Source organism: Danio rerio, chromosome 17, assembly GCF_049306965.1.
Source record: "Danio rerio strain Tuebingen ecotype United States chromosome 17, GRCz12tu, whole genome shotgun sequence".
NCBI classification, from domain to species: Eukaryota; Metazoa; Chordata; class Actinopteri; order Cypriniformes; family Danionidae; genus Danio; species Danio rerio.
Window position 1 is genome coordinate 6,639,905 of NC_133192.1, and position 18,585 is coordinate 6,658,489.

Consider the following 18,585-nt stretch of genomic DNA (forward strand, 5'->3'; position numbering starts at 1 on the left):
AGGATGCGTGTGTGTTTGTGCATGCGAGCATGAACGCACACGACGCATTCGCATACAAACCTTCCGTGAAGAAACAAACAGCCCAAAGCTGAAGCTTTCAGCGGCATAATTAGCCGTCGGTTTGCATATTGGTGACAATTCTGCAGGATTGATTTTCATCCTGACCTCGAATCAACCCGAGCATTGTGTAATTCGGGTGGCAAATGAACGTTTAATTCACGTTTATGTCTCTATTAAAGTGATGAAATGCAAGATGATCCAGTTTCTCTTGTTGCTCGGCTAAGATTTTTTGCATTTTCCTCAACTTAAATTCTTAAGAAGAATAAGTGGATTAATGCGCATTTGTTTTGTTTTTGGACGCACTTTCCTATAAGATTTGATAAGTTAATGTTTTTATACATGCACGGCATTTATTAATCATAGTTCAACATTTACTAAGTGTCAACTAAAACCAATGGCTTAGTAAAATTGCACAAAACAATCAACACATCTCATTATATAAAATTAAGTTTGCAGGAATAAAAGGCAGCACAAAATATCTCGTCATACTCCTTAAAGGGCCATGACACCCCCCACTTTCGGTTAAAGTCTACTTCAGAATTTTTTCAAAAGATGCATGATTAATGGGCGTGGAGCTCCGCGAGCATCGGGCAGGAGTGGGCGTGACCAGCAGGGGAGAACGTGAGCGAACAACTGTTGTTGTCAGTTAGCTCACAAAATGAGACACAAAGAGGAGACGCATGAGTTTATAGTTCACACAGTTAAAATGCAAAGAAATGAACATTGATTTAATGCCCTGCTACATTTGTTATTCGTAATTTCATATACACATAACCACAATTTATATCATTATAAAGATAAGTGTGTTCATGTAAACACTATAAATGAGGACTTCTCCCTCAATCCCCGTATCCAGCAGACTCAGTGCAGCAGGTCTCCTGACCTGTCTATTTTAACCGTTAGCCCTGCTGGTAATCTGGAGGATTTAGGCAAACACAGCAGCACGGCGATGTGTCTGAATGTGAACGAACTCCTGATAAAAGACAGCGTCCGCCATTCTCTAATTCTCGTGCTGCTCTCCCGACAAAAATGCTAGCAGCACGCACACAGCTTTGCTGTTTGATCGGCCCTGACAAGATCACGGGGGAAAACATGCAACAAACCACGTGGATCATGGAAACAAACGCATACGAGCCTTCATAAACGGCTCAATAGTGTGTCGTGGTTTCCGTGTCTCTCAGCTCGGGCTTGACACTGGCAGGTCTGGCAGGTCTCATGAATAATTAAGCAGCCGGCTCTTCTCATAGGATAAGAACACTCCGCTATGAATAATAATGAGAAACCGACGTGTCATCATTGCACTTGCAGTTCTGCGCTACGTCGCCAATTTTGATCCCGCCCCAAAAATCATTTTAAACCCGGAAGCTGAAATTAGCTGACAAAAGCTCAAAATTATCCAGTTTTCCCCACAATTAAAGCTGACAGGTGCTAACATTGTCTTAACTGATGCTCAACACACACACATCTGTTAATATAAAAAAAAAGTTCTCCAGGGTGTCCTGAACCTTTAATTACACCCAAACCCTAACTCTGCTGGCTTTGAAGTTTTTGCTCGATATTCTGAAACAAATTTAAAAAAAATGTAGAAACATAACCAAAATTAGACCAATTTTTTTAAACAAATAAAAAAAAATTATTTAATAACTGTATATACCATTTAATACTTTAAAATGTATTTATTTTCTAACACTATTATGTAATGTGTACAGTATAAGATCTATTTGTATGGAAGTAAAAAAAGGTAAAGTCTAGATCGGATACGCGGCCGACCGGAAGTGCGATATGCTCATTAATATAGCAGCATTTTTTTAATGACACTGCATAACAATAATGAATAATTTTACAGTACTGTGACGGTTGGGTTTAGGTTTGGGGTGGGTGTTATAAATACAATTTATTGGGTAATTTATTCGATAACATAAATAATACTCTGTACAAATACTGTTTTTACGTTACTGTAAGGTCCATCCGTACCGTGCCCAGGCCCGTTTCCCGGATCGTTTGAGAAGTGTGAGTGTGCTGAATCGGGCTCAAGCACGGTTCACTTGGCCGGCCCTGGCACGGTTGGAAGAGGTGTGCCTGAGCCCGGTTCACTTGAGCTTTGGCGCGGTACGCTTGTGTGTGAGTGCAAAACGCGCCAAAGCCCGAAACTGAAAGCGAGACGTGATTTTTAAGAGACTGTTTCATATGGATTTATTAATCATTCTTACTGTTCAGTGAACCCAAACTGCCGTAGTTTATTAAAGACGAAAACTCCTCACTGCACGACAGCTGCGCGGCTTCAGCAAACCTCCTCATTCCTACAGCACGAGAGCTTTATGATTGTTTATGAGCGCCAAAAGTGGCGGATCTGTTTGGCGAAATATCTGACTGCGTGTCACCGCATCCCTAAAGACTGTTTGGCGAAATATTTGACGGCATAACAAACAACTGAAAAGATATAACTAGAGAAATCTCCACTGTGCTGCTGAGAGAGCGCTTCTCACTGAACAGCGCAGCAGCGATGACGTTAGCGTGCCGAGGCCCGTTTGTGGTGTTAGCGGGCCGTCGGGGGAGACGGGAGGGGGGACGGGAGGGGGGACAAGCATGTTTTGGCCCGGTTCGAGGCAACTGTACCTAGTGTGAGTACGGGCTAAGGGTTGGGTTTAAGGTTGGGGTGAGGGTAGACGTTAATAAAATACAATAAATGGTTAAATTTAAGAAATTACATAATTAATTCTTGTTAACTTCCGGCTGCAACCATATCTAATCTATCAACAACTGCAAAAAAACAAACTTACATCTGTTGCATGGACACAGTCCATTAAAGGTTGAATAACAGACAATGTATCTGTCAGACTTTGGGAGAAGGACACTTCAACAACTTTGCAGCAGGAAAGTCAAATCTGATAATCACAAAAACAACACGAACCAGCAAATGGTTCTGAAATGCACACAACTTCACTCTGAGCCATGACATAAACTTTCAAAATCTATAAAAAATAAAAATAAAAATTCTTAAATAACATCAGTGTGGGTGACATGTTTCTTTGGTTTTTCTTACAGACATAAAGCTGTATTGCTGGATAAAACATATTAACCCTTACTCGCTGTGTAAAGTAGCCTATTTGAAAAGTGAACAGCAGGTTTCTTTATCTGATCATGAACCACTATTTTTGACAGCAGAAAACACATTTTCAGAAACACACGGAATGGAAAAATTATTAGCTAGCGTTAGCTTGTTCACATTCACATCTTAAAAATACCGCATAAAACAGCCACATTGGAAAAGCGAACTTATGTTAGATGCTAAGTTTGCCACATGCAGTCACTAGCGACACAGTATAAAATCGAACAGCTACAGCACAACACATTTCTGTCACAAAACATACATTTCGAAAAAACAGAATTGTATAACAAAGCGCTTTCACCTACCTCACAACGAAGAACATCAGTCCAGCTCTCATGTGCTGCTCAGCAGGGTTGTGTAATGGCATACTTTCAAAAAAAGTAACTCCAGTAAGAAGTTAAAGTGCGTTGCTGAACACCAGTTGAATGAACTCCAAAATATAACACAGCAGGGAATATCCAACGCAGTCTCACAGCAATTCGTAACTTTTTGATTTAGAGGGTAATTCGTATGAATTTGTACGATCTAATTCGTACTATTTAGTATGATTTGCTCATTACCCAATGACGGTTGGGGTTAGGGGTGGGGTTGGTGCCACGCCTCCTTTTTAAAATCTTACATTTTCGCACAACTGACATCGTACGAATTCGCCATTAAACTGAAAAAACATAAAATACTTAAGTTTTCTTGAGATCAGGCTTGAATATCCCATAACTAGGCCCACACGGAATCTGCGCGCGCAAAATTTTGCACATTTTCCGCAGATTTTTAGCCCATAATTAATTCTGTTTATTTACTTGATTAAATGCGTGTAAATTTATTATTATTCAGTTTTTAATTAATTACAGTAATAATTTTGACTAATGTGAAAATGTTCATCTGATTTATGTACAATGCAGTGTGTAAAGTAATATTTTTAGTCTTTTAGTAGAGATATTATATGAGAGACTTGCTTTGTTTACCAAATAAAGTGAATCTAATTGGCATTGCATTTTAAACATTAAATAAAAGTTAAAAAGATATTATTTTTTATTATATACAGTATATTAAGGTTTTGGTTATGACACTCCCAAAATAATTCCGCAGAAATCACCAGATTTTTGCCGAAACTCTCCGCGGAATTAGCAAAAAACGTCCGCAGACTAAAATAAACTCAAAAATTTAACTCTTTCACACTTTTTTGCCAAACTCCTAATTTTTCTCCAAAAATTTGATGTGCACTAACATCCAAATTCACGCTTGTTAACATTAGTTAATGCAATTCGACCTAATAGGGTGCTAATAGGACTTTTAATTTGCCGGCAGTCTGGGTTAACTGCTTCAAGTGAACTAAATGCCATTGCAAAATCGGCGTGTTTAAGGTCAGTTTTCTTTCAAATTCAGCGATCTCCACTGGCTGAGTGATATCCAATATAAAGTGGGTCTCAAACTGTACAAGAAGCACTGTATTAAATTACATTTTCCCTGTCAGATGCTTTGTTTCTAGTGAAGATTTAGAAAAACTTGTTCATGCTTTTATCAGCAGCAGGGTGGATTACTGTAATGGACTCCTCACTGGTCTTCCTAAAAAGACAGTCAGACAGTTGCAGCTCATCCAGAACGCTGCAGCCAGAATTCTGACCAGAACCAGAAAATCAGAGCACATCACACCTGTCCTCAGGTCTTTACACTGGCTGCCAGTTACATTCAGAATATATTTTAAAGTATTATTACTGGTCTATAAATCACTAAATGGCCAAGGATCTCAATACATCACAGATATGCTCACTGAATACAAACCCAACAGATCACTCAGATCATTAGGATCATATAAACTAGAAGTTCCAAGAGTTCAGTCAAAGCAGGGTGAATCAGCTTTCAGCCACTATGCCCCTCACTGCTGGAATCAGCTTCCAGAAATGATCAGATGTGCTCCAACATTAGGCACATTCAAATCAAGACTGAAAACACATGTTTAGCTGTGCCTTTACTGAATAAGCACTGTGCTGCGTCCGACAGATTGCACAATCATGTTTTTCTCTTCTTCTTCATTCTTTTATATCACATTTTACCTGTTTTTTATGTTTTGTTTTGACGCATTTTTATTATTTGTTTTTATTTTTATTTTACTTGTTTCTTTTATTCTTGTTTATGTAAAGCACTTTGAATTGCCATTGTGTATGAAATGTGCTATATAAATAAACTTGCCTTGCCTTGCCTTGTCATGTCTGTATAATATGAGCATTTATTTTACCCCTGTATAATCAATGGAGCTTCTGCGCTAACCTGCCGATTCTGACGAGGGCATGCGAGCAAATGGCTTTTTGTCTCGTTTTACACTTCAGCAACTAAATAAATGACAAAGTCTATTTAACTGATTGTATTTGAATGACATTACAACATCGATGCTGTAAAAGGAACCGTATAAAATGGCAAAAAAACTCACAATAACAGGTAACCGGAAGTTTATTAGTGTGGGAAACACTAGCTCAGCATATACCCTATAAACAACTTTATTATCATTACCTAATGTTAACAAAGCTAATTTGTTTGTAATGCTACCTTAATGTGAAGTGTTTTTTCTTTAGTGTCATTTCAGAATGCTTCCGTGGCTTGGGTTTCCTCAAACACTGACTTGGTTTATTTATAACAACAAAGACTAAATTGTTTTCACTCTAATTAAATTGTTTAGGACAGCCTCGTCATAATTACTGTCATTATTTTTCACATGACAGTTTCGTTATTTGGAGGATGCATGCACTCACAAACTTTTTAGTCACTTTTGTGTTGATAGGCTAGTTGGAGCTGTGTGTAAATAAGTTTGACAGCGCCCTCTTCTGTCTGATTTAACTTTGTGTCATTAGCTTCAGGCTTAATTGGTTTGTATGAAACTACTTTGATACAATTAAAGGCCACAGTCTTTTACAAATGACTAACAAAGGGATGCAATCTTTTCTGATATGTTAATGGGTAAAATGGATACATTTCAAATGATAATCAGGGTTCATACACAGAATGTTACTACTAAAGTTTTACGACTTTCCCAAGACTTTTCCAGAACTTTCAAGTAAATTTTCATGACCTATTGATTCATGTCTACATATACATGGTAAACAATAAGAAAAACAATGACATTTAGATTTATTACAGCATAACACAGAACAAGCAACAAACTATTTTGTTTAAATTTGTTTTTATATCTATGTGAAATTGATTTTGATAATGCTTACGTAATGTGAGAGCAAGTTTTTGGCCAAGGACAGAAAGGAAGTAAAGACAACCAACTTATATATAAGTTAGGGCTGCACAATTTATCATTTCAGCATCGATATCGCAATGCATGTATCCGCAATAGTCACATCGCAGCATATGCGATGTTAAATCGGACTCATTAGTATAGAGTTTAATTATAATGGATTAAGAGTTGTGAACATTTCAATATTTTAGATTTTAAAACATTCGGCCACAAGTATTTTTTGTAACTTTAATAAAGATTAAATAATATACAATGAAGACCATGCAGTGTTGATTATTCAATATCTGTACCAGAATAGTGAATACTTGAAAACAATGATTCACTTTTGTCTTTGCTATATTTATTTATCTATGCTTGAAATTTATTTGTTATATATTACTCGAGATTTACTCGCCAACAAAATCCAATCAATCCAAATAAGCCTGTTAAATCATCTGGTGCAGTGGTTCTCAAACTGTGGTACGTGTACCACTAGTGGTACGCGGGCTTCCTTCTAGTGGCACACGGAGGAATTAAATGTGTCATGTACGTGGTGGTACATATATTTCAAAATTACTTAAAAATGATGTATATAATATGCCATATATGACATAGTCTCTATTTCTGAGGTAATCTGCCACTTTTTTTTTTTAACTGTGCAGAGTTGTAGCTGCTTTTTTGGGCCTACTACGCTACTGTATTTCAATACTGCTCATTTTGGTGGTACTTGGAGAGACTAATTTTTTCTGAGGTGGTACTTGATGAAAATAGTTTGAGAACCCCTGATCTGGTGAAATTGTATTCACATCGCAATATACATCACAGAAATACAAAATATGGTAATGTCAGATTTTTCCAATATCGCGCAGCCCTAATTCAAGTTTACAGATATTTGTTAAACTAACTTCCATGACTTTTCCAAAAGTTTGCGGGTTTTTCTGTTTTTCCAAAACTTTTCCTGGCCTGGACTTTTCCAGGTTTTTTCATGACCGTATGAGCCCTGGATAATACATTCAAAAATGTTTTTGCTGCTTGTTCAAACTACATACAGTACTTAAAATAAGCTGACTCAACACAATTCTTTAGTTTTTGGAGGGACAACATAATTGTTTTATGTTCACTCCACATTTACAAAAGCAATTAAGTTAACTTCAATCAATAAATCAATTTATGTTGGGATAACATGTATTGAAACCAGCATTTTTTACAGTGTATAGACCATTTCAATGTGGTGATGTCTTTGGCCAATGAAAATTTCCTGCTTGTTGTCAAACTATTTCATAACTGTAACAAGAGGCAATTCAATGACAACTTTACGTTAAAACACCAGCCATAGGATTATTTATCAATATATGGAGCTTTTTGGATTCTAGAAAGCTATGGAAGTTAAAAATGTAAACCAGGAAATATGTTAGAGGACCATTGTTATTGTTTACATCCCTTAAAATGGTCTATAGTTTTTGTCTTCGCTGTAAAGATGCTGGGATCTACACAATCGATTTGTGTTTGGAGCAAGAATTGAGTTATCTTATTCGTTTTTAAAAATTCAAGTTGATTGAACATGAAACAATGAAGTTGTCTCAAAAAAATCTAAAGAGTTGTGTTGATTCAGCTCATTTTAAATAAGTAGTTTAAACAAAGAGCAAACAATTTTGAGCGTGTTACGTTTTTATGCCTAAGCCGTAATTAATTTACAATACATAAGCTGAAAGTTGATTATAAAAATTTTAATTGCAAATGAGTTTTGGAAATGAACTGCTTTGGAATCGTTTAAAAAACTAAATGATGAATAAAAATAGGTATTAAGGATTATTTCATTTACTGCACTTTTTCTGTTATCATTAAATAATTACTTTTTGAATGTTCCGTGCAATTGGACTCAAAAGTCTGATATTACACTAATAATATATATATTATTTAAAAAATAATTAACTGAAATATTGTTTTGCAAGGGCGGCACGGTGGCTCAGTGGTTAACACTATCACCTAACAGGGGCATTTCAGGGGACTGGCATGTTCTCCCTGTGTTGGCGTGGGTTTCCTCCAGGTGCTCCGGTTACCCCACAGTCCAAACACATTTGCTATAGGTGAATTGAATAAATTAAACTGGCCATAGTGTATGAGTGTGTGTGTGTGTGTGTGTGAATGTGAGAATGTATGGGTGTTTCTTAGTACTGGGTTGCAGCAGGAAAGGTATCTACTGCGTAAAACATATGTTGGAATAGTTGGCGATTCATTCTGCTGTGGTGACCCCTGATAAATAAGGGATTAAGCCAAAGAAAAATGACTGAATTAATTAATTATTTTGCAAAATAACATTCCACACTTTTTTTATACAAACAAAAGATTACGAACATATCATTGAAAATGTCTGCATAAGAATTATAATGAAAACTTTGAAAAAATATTTAGCTTTCATCTGGTTTAATATTGAATTGATATCATATATTTTTAAAGGTGCTGTATGTCAGTTTTTGACTCTTCTAAAGGATAAAAATACCATAATATGTTTGCAGATATTTAAGAAACATGCTAATTGAACAGTCTTGTTTATCTGAAAAACAATGCTGAAGTCAGATATTCTGCTTTGAAAATGTGTATTCTGTGATGGAACGGGTGTCTTTGTTTTGGTTCTTTTAACGCGCCCGATGCCAGCTTAGCCAATTATATTTCTGCACCCTTGGGTGCCTTGTCAGAAAACCACAGATTTCATTCATTCATTCTTAAAAGCATGTGCTTGTGATCGAAATGCGACCTCCATTGGACAGTAGCAGACTCCGAAATGAGATGCAGGTTCAAAGTTCCAAATGAGGTTATTAATTAGCAAATAAGATAAATATTACCAATGGAAACATTAGGAAAGCAAGTTACATTGTAACCCCGTGTCCTAACAACACGCTACATGACGAGATTTGCAGTGATAAGCAATTTGGCTGTTTGCACGAGCGGAACACGACAGAAATTAAAATACAGCCACTCAGAAGCATAGAATAGTGCACATACTGCACACCAGCCAAATGGTAAGGTTTATAATCTAATTAATACATATTAAGCCTCTTTAACATTGTTAAATGTAGATGCTGAATCACTGATATGTGTTGATTTGCACAGTTCAATTTCAAATGGTTTATTTTCAAGATCTGAGGTGAACTATCTGCTGCTGCTTTCAGTAGTATGGCAATAAATATAATGTAAAATGACATTCAGACTCACATCACTAGCGTTTAACACTGAATAAAGCAGATGGGGTGTACTTGACGTGATCATTGTCAGTTTTATTTTGTTCTGCTGCAAGTAGATTTGAGGTGTATAAATGTGTGTATAGTATATAAATTTGAGGTGTTGATTATAACAAAAACTCCTTTTAATATGAAAAATGTTCCTTCTATCGCGTGCCATTGCTTTTATTTAGAACACTCGCTCTGGTTGATCCTCAATCTGGCAACCTGTGCTTGCGTTTGTTTTGATCCAGGAATGCGATACCTAGTTGAACCACTGGGTGTCAAACTTACATATTGCACCTTTAAACCTATAAAATATACTTAGGACTAAAACAACGATGTAATATAAAAGAAAATGGTTTACTTTTTCAAAGTGACTTAAATTAAATTGATTTAAAATGCCAAAATTAAGTTACATTTACAACATCATGAATATCACTTCAACTTTACTGAAAAAAAAATAGAAATTCCCAATAAATTCATTTTCACAAAGTGTCTTTATATTTAAAACATCTTACAAATGAAATATCACTAAATCAACTTCTCCCTTCTCTCCTCCAGGTACGTCAGAACTCAGTCCTTTCTCAGCCGACCCCCGCCAGTTTGAGCGTCAATTCCCAAGCCTGTCGTCCCTCACAGACAGCCGCTTTCCCAGTCCCAGAATGCACTATCCAGCAACATTCACCTACACCCCAACACCGGTGACCTCCGGCATGTCTCTGGGCATGTCCACCACCACCCACTACCACACATACCTGCCTCCACCGTACCCCGGATCCACCCAGAACCAAAGTGGGCCCTTCCAAACCAGCAGCACACCATATCTCTACTACGGCGCCTCATCCGGGTCATACCAATTCTCGATGGTGCCAGGGGGTGATCGGTCCCCATCCAGGATGCTTCCACCTTGCACTAGCGCATCCACCGGCAGCACCCTCATCAACCCCAACCTGCCCAATCAGACGGATGGAGGTGAGGCGGACGGCAGCCACAGCAGCTCTCCAACTGTGCTCAACTCCAGTGGCAGGATGGATGAGTCCGTGTGGCGGCCATATTGAGATGCTCTGGTTGAACAAAACCTCAATGCAGCACTGTTAGCCTTAAAGACAGAGTGTTAGAAATGAGGATGATCCGATTTGAAGCACAAACTCTTTGGTATCGGTTGTCGGTACTTGCTGAGATTCATCGGTACTTATTGGTACTCATTGTCAGTCAATTGTACTCACTGGCACTTGCTGGTCCTCATCAGTACTCACTAGTACTTATCAGATCTCACTGGTACTTATTGGTAACCATTGCTTTTCTGGTACTCAGTACATACTGGTACTCACAGGTACCCATTGGTACTTGTTAGTACTCCTCAGTACTTACTGGTAATCACTGGTACTTGCTGGTACTCATTGTAAATCACTTGTACTCATTGGTACTTGCTGGTACTCATCAGTACTCACTAGTACTTTCTGCTACTTGGTGGTACTCATTGAACTTATAGGTAATCATTGGTATTCACTAGTACTTTCTGGTACTCAGTACATACTAATAATCATTGGTACTCACTGGTACCCATTGGTACTTTTTAGTACTCATCAGTACTTACTGGTAATCACTGGTACCCGTGGTTATTCACTTGCACTCATTGGTACTCACTAGTACTCAACAGATCTCACTGGTACGTATCAGATCTTATTGGTACTCACTTGTACTCATCAGTACCTTCTGGTACTTGGTGGTACTCATTGGTACTTTCAGCAGTCATTGGTACATACTGGTACTCATAGATACTCGCTGGTACCCATTTGTACCTTCTAGTACTCATCAGTACTTACTGGTAATCATTGGTACGGACTGGTACTTTCTGGCACTCAGTACATTTCGATACTCACTGGTACTTGCTAGTACTCATCAGTACTTACAGGTAATCACTGATACTTGCTGATAGTCATCAGTACTTACTGGTAAACTTTGACTAACTGGTACGCATTTGTACTCTTTAGGACTGTCAAAAGTAACGAGTTTGTTACCAATCAGTACTTACATTTTTAAAATGTCCTTTATAGCCAATCACAGCCATATCTGTTGAGCACATGAACACAATGGCCAATCGGTGGTGTTTAAGAACAGCGGGAAATCTCAACCTCAAATGTTAGCAAGAAATGGACGTTTTTAAAATTTTAGTACCAATTGCTATCGAATTTGATACTTTTCACAACCTTAGTACTCATTAATACTTGTTGGTACTCATCAGTACTCCTTGGTACTTATCTGTACTTACCGGTAATCATTGGTACTAGCGAGTAATCTTTAGTACTCACTGGTACTTGTTAGTGCTAGTAGGATCTTATTGGTACTCAGTAAATCTAATAGTTTCTTACTTGTACTATGTGACACTTGCTGGTACACATTGGTACAAAGTTGACAGGTTGCAGTGTATTTTTTTGACTGCACTGATGTTTTTTTTAATACTCCAATACAGATTACCCTTAGAAAAGGGTGATTTACTGCATTACTCTGCTTAATATGACGTTCCACAATCAGCTGTGAGTGATTTAACACTCACAGAATTCGAGGAATAGTTCACTCAAAAATGAAAACATACTTTTATTTACCTGAATTCCCTACGCAGTATTTTAGGGCTGTTTTACAATGGAAACATCTAAAAATTCTTAAATCAAGATATTTTGCTTAAAAAGCCACATAAAAAGTTTGAAAAGAGGAGAAAATCATTTTTTTCTGGATTATAGTTGTACATTTAATTTTTTTTTTTTTCATTTATTCTGTAAACTACTAAAAGTATTTCCTTCAAATTTAAAATGCAAATGTCATTTAGAGCATTTTTGCATATTACAACAACTGAAGTTTATTTATAAACTAATTTTGGAGAGGATCACTTGCTTACGATTGACCAAGGCTGGTCCCGCATTAGCTAACACATGATTTACCAATCAAACGATTCCTTAGTCACCATAAATAACCAGAGTTTCATACCAAAGTCATCTTCATTTAGAAGAATTCTCACTTCCACCCCTACTCCTCCTAGATTGGGCAGCACGGCGGCTTTACACTTTCTCCCCGTGCTTTCTTCCCCAGTTTCCTCCCATCGTCCAAAGACATGCGACATAAGTAAATTGCCTAAACTAAATTGCCGCCACAGATGAGCTCCTAGTCAGCAGTATACCTTTCCATAGCAAGTCCTAATTTGTCATTAGCCATAAACACCAGGGGAGTTCTCAAGATCTACCTGAGCTCAAACTCCCCTCTCGCCCTGCAAATTGGAAGGAGCCCTAGGCTTGAGAATCTTATGAGCTCAAAGCTCTCTCCCACGACAGCATGCCAAACACGCTTTATAATCAATCATCAGCTAAGTGTGAACTCTTGAAAATGTTTATTTTAATTTTTAGCCAATACTATACCAATGTCTTCACTTCTGAAGTGCTTAGACATAAATAATAGGTGATTTTTGCTTATTTATACCTTCTCAATGAAGAGATCTAACACAATATCAAGTATCTTGATGTAATAATTTTTAGACATTTCACTGAAAAACTAGACAAAAATACTTGTTTGCAAGAAATTGATGAAAATTTGATGCTGCACATTAAAATATAATCAAAAGATTAAGGTGGCTTTCAAGATCCAAAATGAAGAATGGCTTTGAAGCTTTAAAAAAAACACCAAAGATTGGAAAATCAATAGCTTTGTGTAAAAACACCATTATCATTTATAGTTTTGGTCCCACTTTACATTAAGTGTCCTCAACTACTATGTACTTGCATCAAAAAAAAAATACAATGTACTTACTGTGTTTATAATGTATTTGAGAACACTTATGGTGCTTTTGAGTTGGGCTAGAGGTTGGGTTATGGACAGGTTTGGTGGCATGGGTAGGTTTAAGGGTGGGTTAAGGTGCAAGGGATGGTCAACAGTGTATTTACAAATGTAATTACAAAAGTTAATTACAGAAGTAATTACATACTGGTATTTAATCAAGCATACATACACAGTAAATACATGTATTTACACAATAAGTACATTGTAACAAACTATTAATTCCTGTGTAAGTACATATTAGTGAAGGCCACAATATAAAGTGGGACCATTTTTTTATTAAATGACACCTCACATGATTATTATTATTATTTTTTTTGAATGAACTATCCCTTTACCTGTCCTATAGAGTAAACGCTCATTGCAATAGCAATCCAACCATACAATTGGCTCAGAACATTTTATACTAACTCAATATAATTTAGCATTTCTTAACACTGAAAGCAGTTGTCTTATTTATATGCGTGCTAGAAGTCAGCTATTTGAAACAGTACTGGCTAATTCCCTCTGATTACCTTAATTTATGTATGAAATGGTAGCAAGCAGTACTGATTGAGGAGAAGCAATATAAGCCATATAAACTTTAAATTATGCAATGTGTTTAGAGGGACAAAACTTAAGACGTTTGAATATTATTTTTTAGGACATCTATTAATAACTTAATGAATTATTTACTCATTTTGTAATTTAATTTTTTGTTATTATTATTTTTATTATTATTGTTGATATTGTAAAGCAACCAAATCAAGTAAAAATCCAACGCGATGAAGGAAGATTTGTTCATTGTATAAGGCTATATGCACAATGAAACGTGGATTTTTCTCAGAATTATCTCTTCAGTCTAAAGCATTACATATTAAGAACACTTTAGACTGAGTAAATATAACAACTACAACAAGAACAGTTCAATAAATGTACAAATTAGGTTATGAGAGGTGAATTACGGCACTCTCCACTTGATTTTGGTATCCAATGTTTATCAAGTTAATTTATTGTAGATTTAATTCTTTATTTAATGTTTTTTGCCTACAAGAACGACCAAACTCTTGCAGAAGTGGCCTAAATTTAGCATCTTCAGATAGAGGCATGATCAAATCATATGCATGCACTTGCAATAATAAATGCCCAGCTTTAGTACTTTGTGCAAATATAAAATGCATACAATCGAAAGTCTTCTGTTCAATAACTGGATGGTTAACTGCACTTTGTAGGTTAGTTAAACACTATGCAAACTGCACGACAGCAATCAAACTCAGAAAGTTCATGAGGTACTACACTATCTGACAAAAGCCTTGTAGTCGATCCCAGTTGTAAGAGCACCGAATAATATGTTGACTTCTAGTTGATCATTTGGAAAAGTGTCAGAAGGTAGATTTTTTTGATGAATCATCTGTTGAACTGCATCCTAATCATCAAAAATACTGCCGAAGACCTACTGGAACCTGCTTGGACCCAAGATTTTCACAGATATCAGTCAAGTTTGGTGAAGGAAAAATCATGATTTTTGGGGTTACATTCAGTATGGGGGTGTGCGAGAGATCTGCAAAGAGGATGGTAACATCAACAGCCTGAGCTATCAAGATATTTGCGCTGCCCATTACATTACAAACCACAGGAGAGGGCAAATTCTCCAGCAGGATAGCGCTCCTTCTCATACTTCAGCCTCCACAGCAAAGTTCCTGAAAGCAAAGAAGGTCAAGGTGCTCCAGGACTGGCCAGCCCAGTCACCAGATATAAACATTATTGAACATGTCAGGGGTATGATGGAGGAAGCATTTAAGATAAATCCAAAGAATCTTGATAAACTCTGGGAGTCCTGCAAGAACGCTTTCTTTCCTTCATTAATAAGTGATTTGAGTCATTGCAGAGATGTATAGCTCATGGGAGTCATTTGTTGTTCCTAAAATTTGGATAGGTGACAAGACTTTTGTAAGGTAGTGTATATAATCAAAGTACTTTGATATTACTGGTATTTTAGACATCAATGCATTCTTTCAGCTGCAATACATTTTACTTAGCAGACAATCAAATTTAGTAGCCTAAAACAGCGACGCAATAAATGTTTACCGGAAAAGTTTATCATCTCTATTTCTAGGATTTATTTATTGATCAACAGACCATAACGAGTTGGAATTGAATCATCACTGATGACAGAACTCCTGCAAAAATATGTTACCAATTATGTTTGTAATGATGCCATTTTTTCTTTACACTTTGCATTTGGCATCTTTGAAGATTAATGTATGTGTTTCTGGATTCAAGACTGTTTGTCCAAATGTAAGTTAATAGGCTGCTGGCAGCGCCCTTCTGAAACAAATGTCCCTTGTCTTTTTTATTTTTTTTTCTATTTTTATGTAGAACAAAGCACTTCTTCAATGGGATACAAAGCAAATGAAGTCTTTAATGCCATTTTAAAAGAACACAAAGAAATGCCTGGGTTGTATTTTGCTAACTCAAAAAACAAAATTATATTTTGCATGATGAGAATTAAGCTTGTTTATTTGTTTGCCTAAGGACATGCAAAACTAACTAGAATTTTAAAAGTTTACATAGTGACATGGAATAATATTCAGTCTCATTCCTTTTACATTACCCGTTATGTCTAAATAAATTAGCATTAAATAAATTTGTTTAAATGACTTATGAATTTTATATATATATATATATATATATATATATATATATATATATATATATATATATATATATATATATATATATATATTTATAATTTTACATTTTTAAATAGATTTAAATACATTATTTTCAATTTACAGCAATTAATAATGCAATAAATTCTCAAAATTAATCAAAATTAAATAAATGAGCATCAATAAATATTATAAAATAAAATATCTCGTCAAACTATTTACAGCAATTAATAAATATGAAAATAGTCACAAACATGTTCCTCAAAAATTTGATTTGCAAGAAAATGTAAAGCAATTTTTGGTAATGACATGCAAATTATTCTCAAGATAAATCAAAATTAAATGAACAAATTAAATAAATGAGCATCAATAAATATTAAAATTAAATATCTTGGAAAACAATTTATAATTATGAAAATAGTCACAAAACATGGTCCTCAAAAAATCTGATTTGCAAGAAAATGTACAGTAATTTCCAGTAATGGCATGCAACAAATTCTCAAAATTTATCAAAACTAAATTAAATAATTCAGAATCAATACATTATACAAATTAAATAGCTTGGAAAACAATTCACAGCAATTAATAATTATAAAAATAGTCACAAAAAAGTACCCTCAAAAATTTTATTTGCAAGAAAATGTACAATAGTTTACTGTAATGACATACCGTAAATTCTCCAAACTAATCAAAACTAATTCAATGTAATTAATTAGAATATATATATATATATATATATATATATATATATATATATATATATATATATATATATATATAATTAAATATCTCGTCAAACAATTTACAGCAATTATTAATTATGAAAATAGTCAAAAAGACATGGTCCTCAAAAATCTGATTTGCAAGAAAATGTAAACTATTTACAGTAATTGTATGCAATTAATTCTCAAAATGAAATAAATGAACATCAATAAATATAAAAAAATTAAATATCTTGTCAAACATAGTCCTAAATATCATGCAAAATATAATTCAATGTTTTTTTTTTTATACAATAGTAAATATAACCTGAACATGCTCTTGATCATTTCCACCCAAAAACTCTCCAATCAGATTCAAAGTTTATGGCAGTGTCCACAAACACAATTATTTGCAGAAAAAGTACATGTTTTTTCACCCTGCTAATTTGTTAATTCTGTACAGTATTTAACTCCATTTCTTTGATTAAAAAATACTAACACTTTCACTGCTGTCCCTAACTGCCGCGCTGTTTAATTGAGCTTTTACCATGGTGTCTTCTGGTAGTTAGGAGAGCATTTATGTTTACAGAATGTTTACAAAATAAAAAAAAAAACTGCAAGCAGGAAACTGCAAATGTAAAGAACCTCTGCACTGTTAACTTTTTATGAATTCATGTTTAACTGCTTAACATCGAGAACAACTTCGTCACAGGGCCAAAATATTGATATGCTTTTGGGCTATAGACTGTGTTTTTCATTCACTTTTTTATGTGGTATTCTTGCAAGAGTCTGTTTTATGGATCAACTAGCAGAGAATTCTTCTTTAAGACTATTTCTGTCTGTTCTAAACATTAAAACAAGCATTGATATTCCATTTACATTTGTTTGTCATAATCAGAACAAGTTTTGGGATTGTTCTTGAAATATTCAGCCTGATCACAAAAGGGAACGCAAGTATTTTACGTTTTGTCAGTTTAGTGGGTAATTCGTATGAGTTTGGTCATATGAAAATGTATGATTTTAAAAAAAGAGGCGTGGCACACAACCCCGCCCCTAAACCCAACCCTTATTGGGGAGTAAGCAAATCGTACAAAATTGTACAAATGAGATCATACGAACTTATACGAATTAGTCACCGAATCAAAAAGTTACAAATTGCTGTGAGCTTGTGTTGTAATATCTATTGGTAAATTTCATGTTCATTGCAGTTAAAGGTCCCATGAAGTGTTTTTTTTTTTGTTTTTTTTTTCGAAATCTAACGTTATCTCAACTGAAATAAAAAACAGCCAATAGCGTTTTTTTTTTTTTTTTTATCACAGCTCTGCCAGTGAGAGTGGTTGAGCTTAAGTGCATCAAATGAGAAGCAAATTTGAAGTGGGCGGGGCATGTCAGATACTAAAGAGCATTTGATTGGTCAATCCCAATTCTACCCCTTAACCTTTCCACTTACCCCTACCCCTCGTTTTGCGATTTCACGTTAAGGGGTCGGGGTGTCGGGGTGTCGGGGTGTCCCAATTCTCTTTAGCTTGAAGGCGTAGGGCTGATTTATATTTCGCCAGGCTCCGCGTCACGGACCTTCTTTGACTGTGCGCGCACCTCAAGAAACGGACAAGGCTTTTATACTTGACGTGTTCGCCGTTGTAATATTCTTTAAAACGACAGGGGGTGGTCAAAAGAAACTGACTGTAAAATCAGACGGATAAACAGAGACATAGAAAGTTTCCGGAACTACATCATTTCATTAATATATACGATTTTTAAACTATTTATTTTCATTATTTTTACAAATTATTTTAATTATAAA

At 35.5% G+C, this 18,585-nt stretch overlaps 2 protein-coding genes and 1 long non-coding RNA gene across 6 annotated transcripts in view; 2 read left to right on the plus strand and 1 right to left on the minus strand.

The window, feature by feature from the left end:
* Positions 1–1,544, plus strand: part of cdc5l (CDC5 cell division cycle 5-like (S. pombe)) — a 453,211-nt gene extending 451,667 nt beyond the window's left edge. The window contains exon 17 of the transcript XR_012392666.1: positions 530–1,544. The gene's annotated coding sequence lies outside the window, so the exon portion shown is untranslated. The remainder of the gene's footprint in view (positions 1–529) is intronic.
* runx2a (RUNX family transcription factor 2a) overlaps positions 1–13,378 on the plus strand; it is a 169,350-nt gene extending 155,972 nt beyond the window's left edge. For 2 of the 3 annotated variants that reach the window (XM_068214370.2, XM_068214369.2), the window contains one exon: positions 10,166–13,378. In XM_068214370.2, the coding sequence (XP_068070471.1) occupies positions 10,166–10,662 (497 nt within the window). In that variant the 3' untranslated portion in view covers positions 10,663–13,378. 3 annotated transcript variants of the gene reach the window in all.
* LOC141378507 (uncharacterized) overlaps positions 1–18,585 on the minus strand; it is a 122,881-nt gene that overhangs the window by 64,594 nt on the left and 39,702 nt on the right. The gene's annotated exons all lie outside the window — the stretch shown is intronic.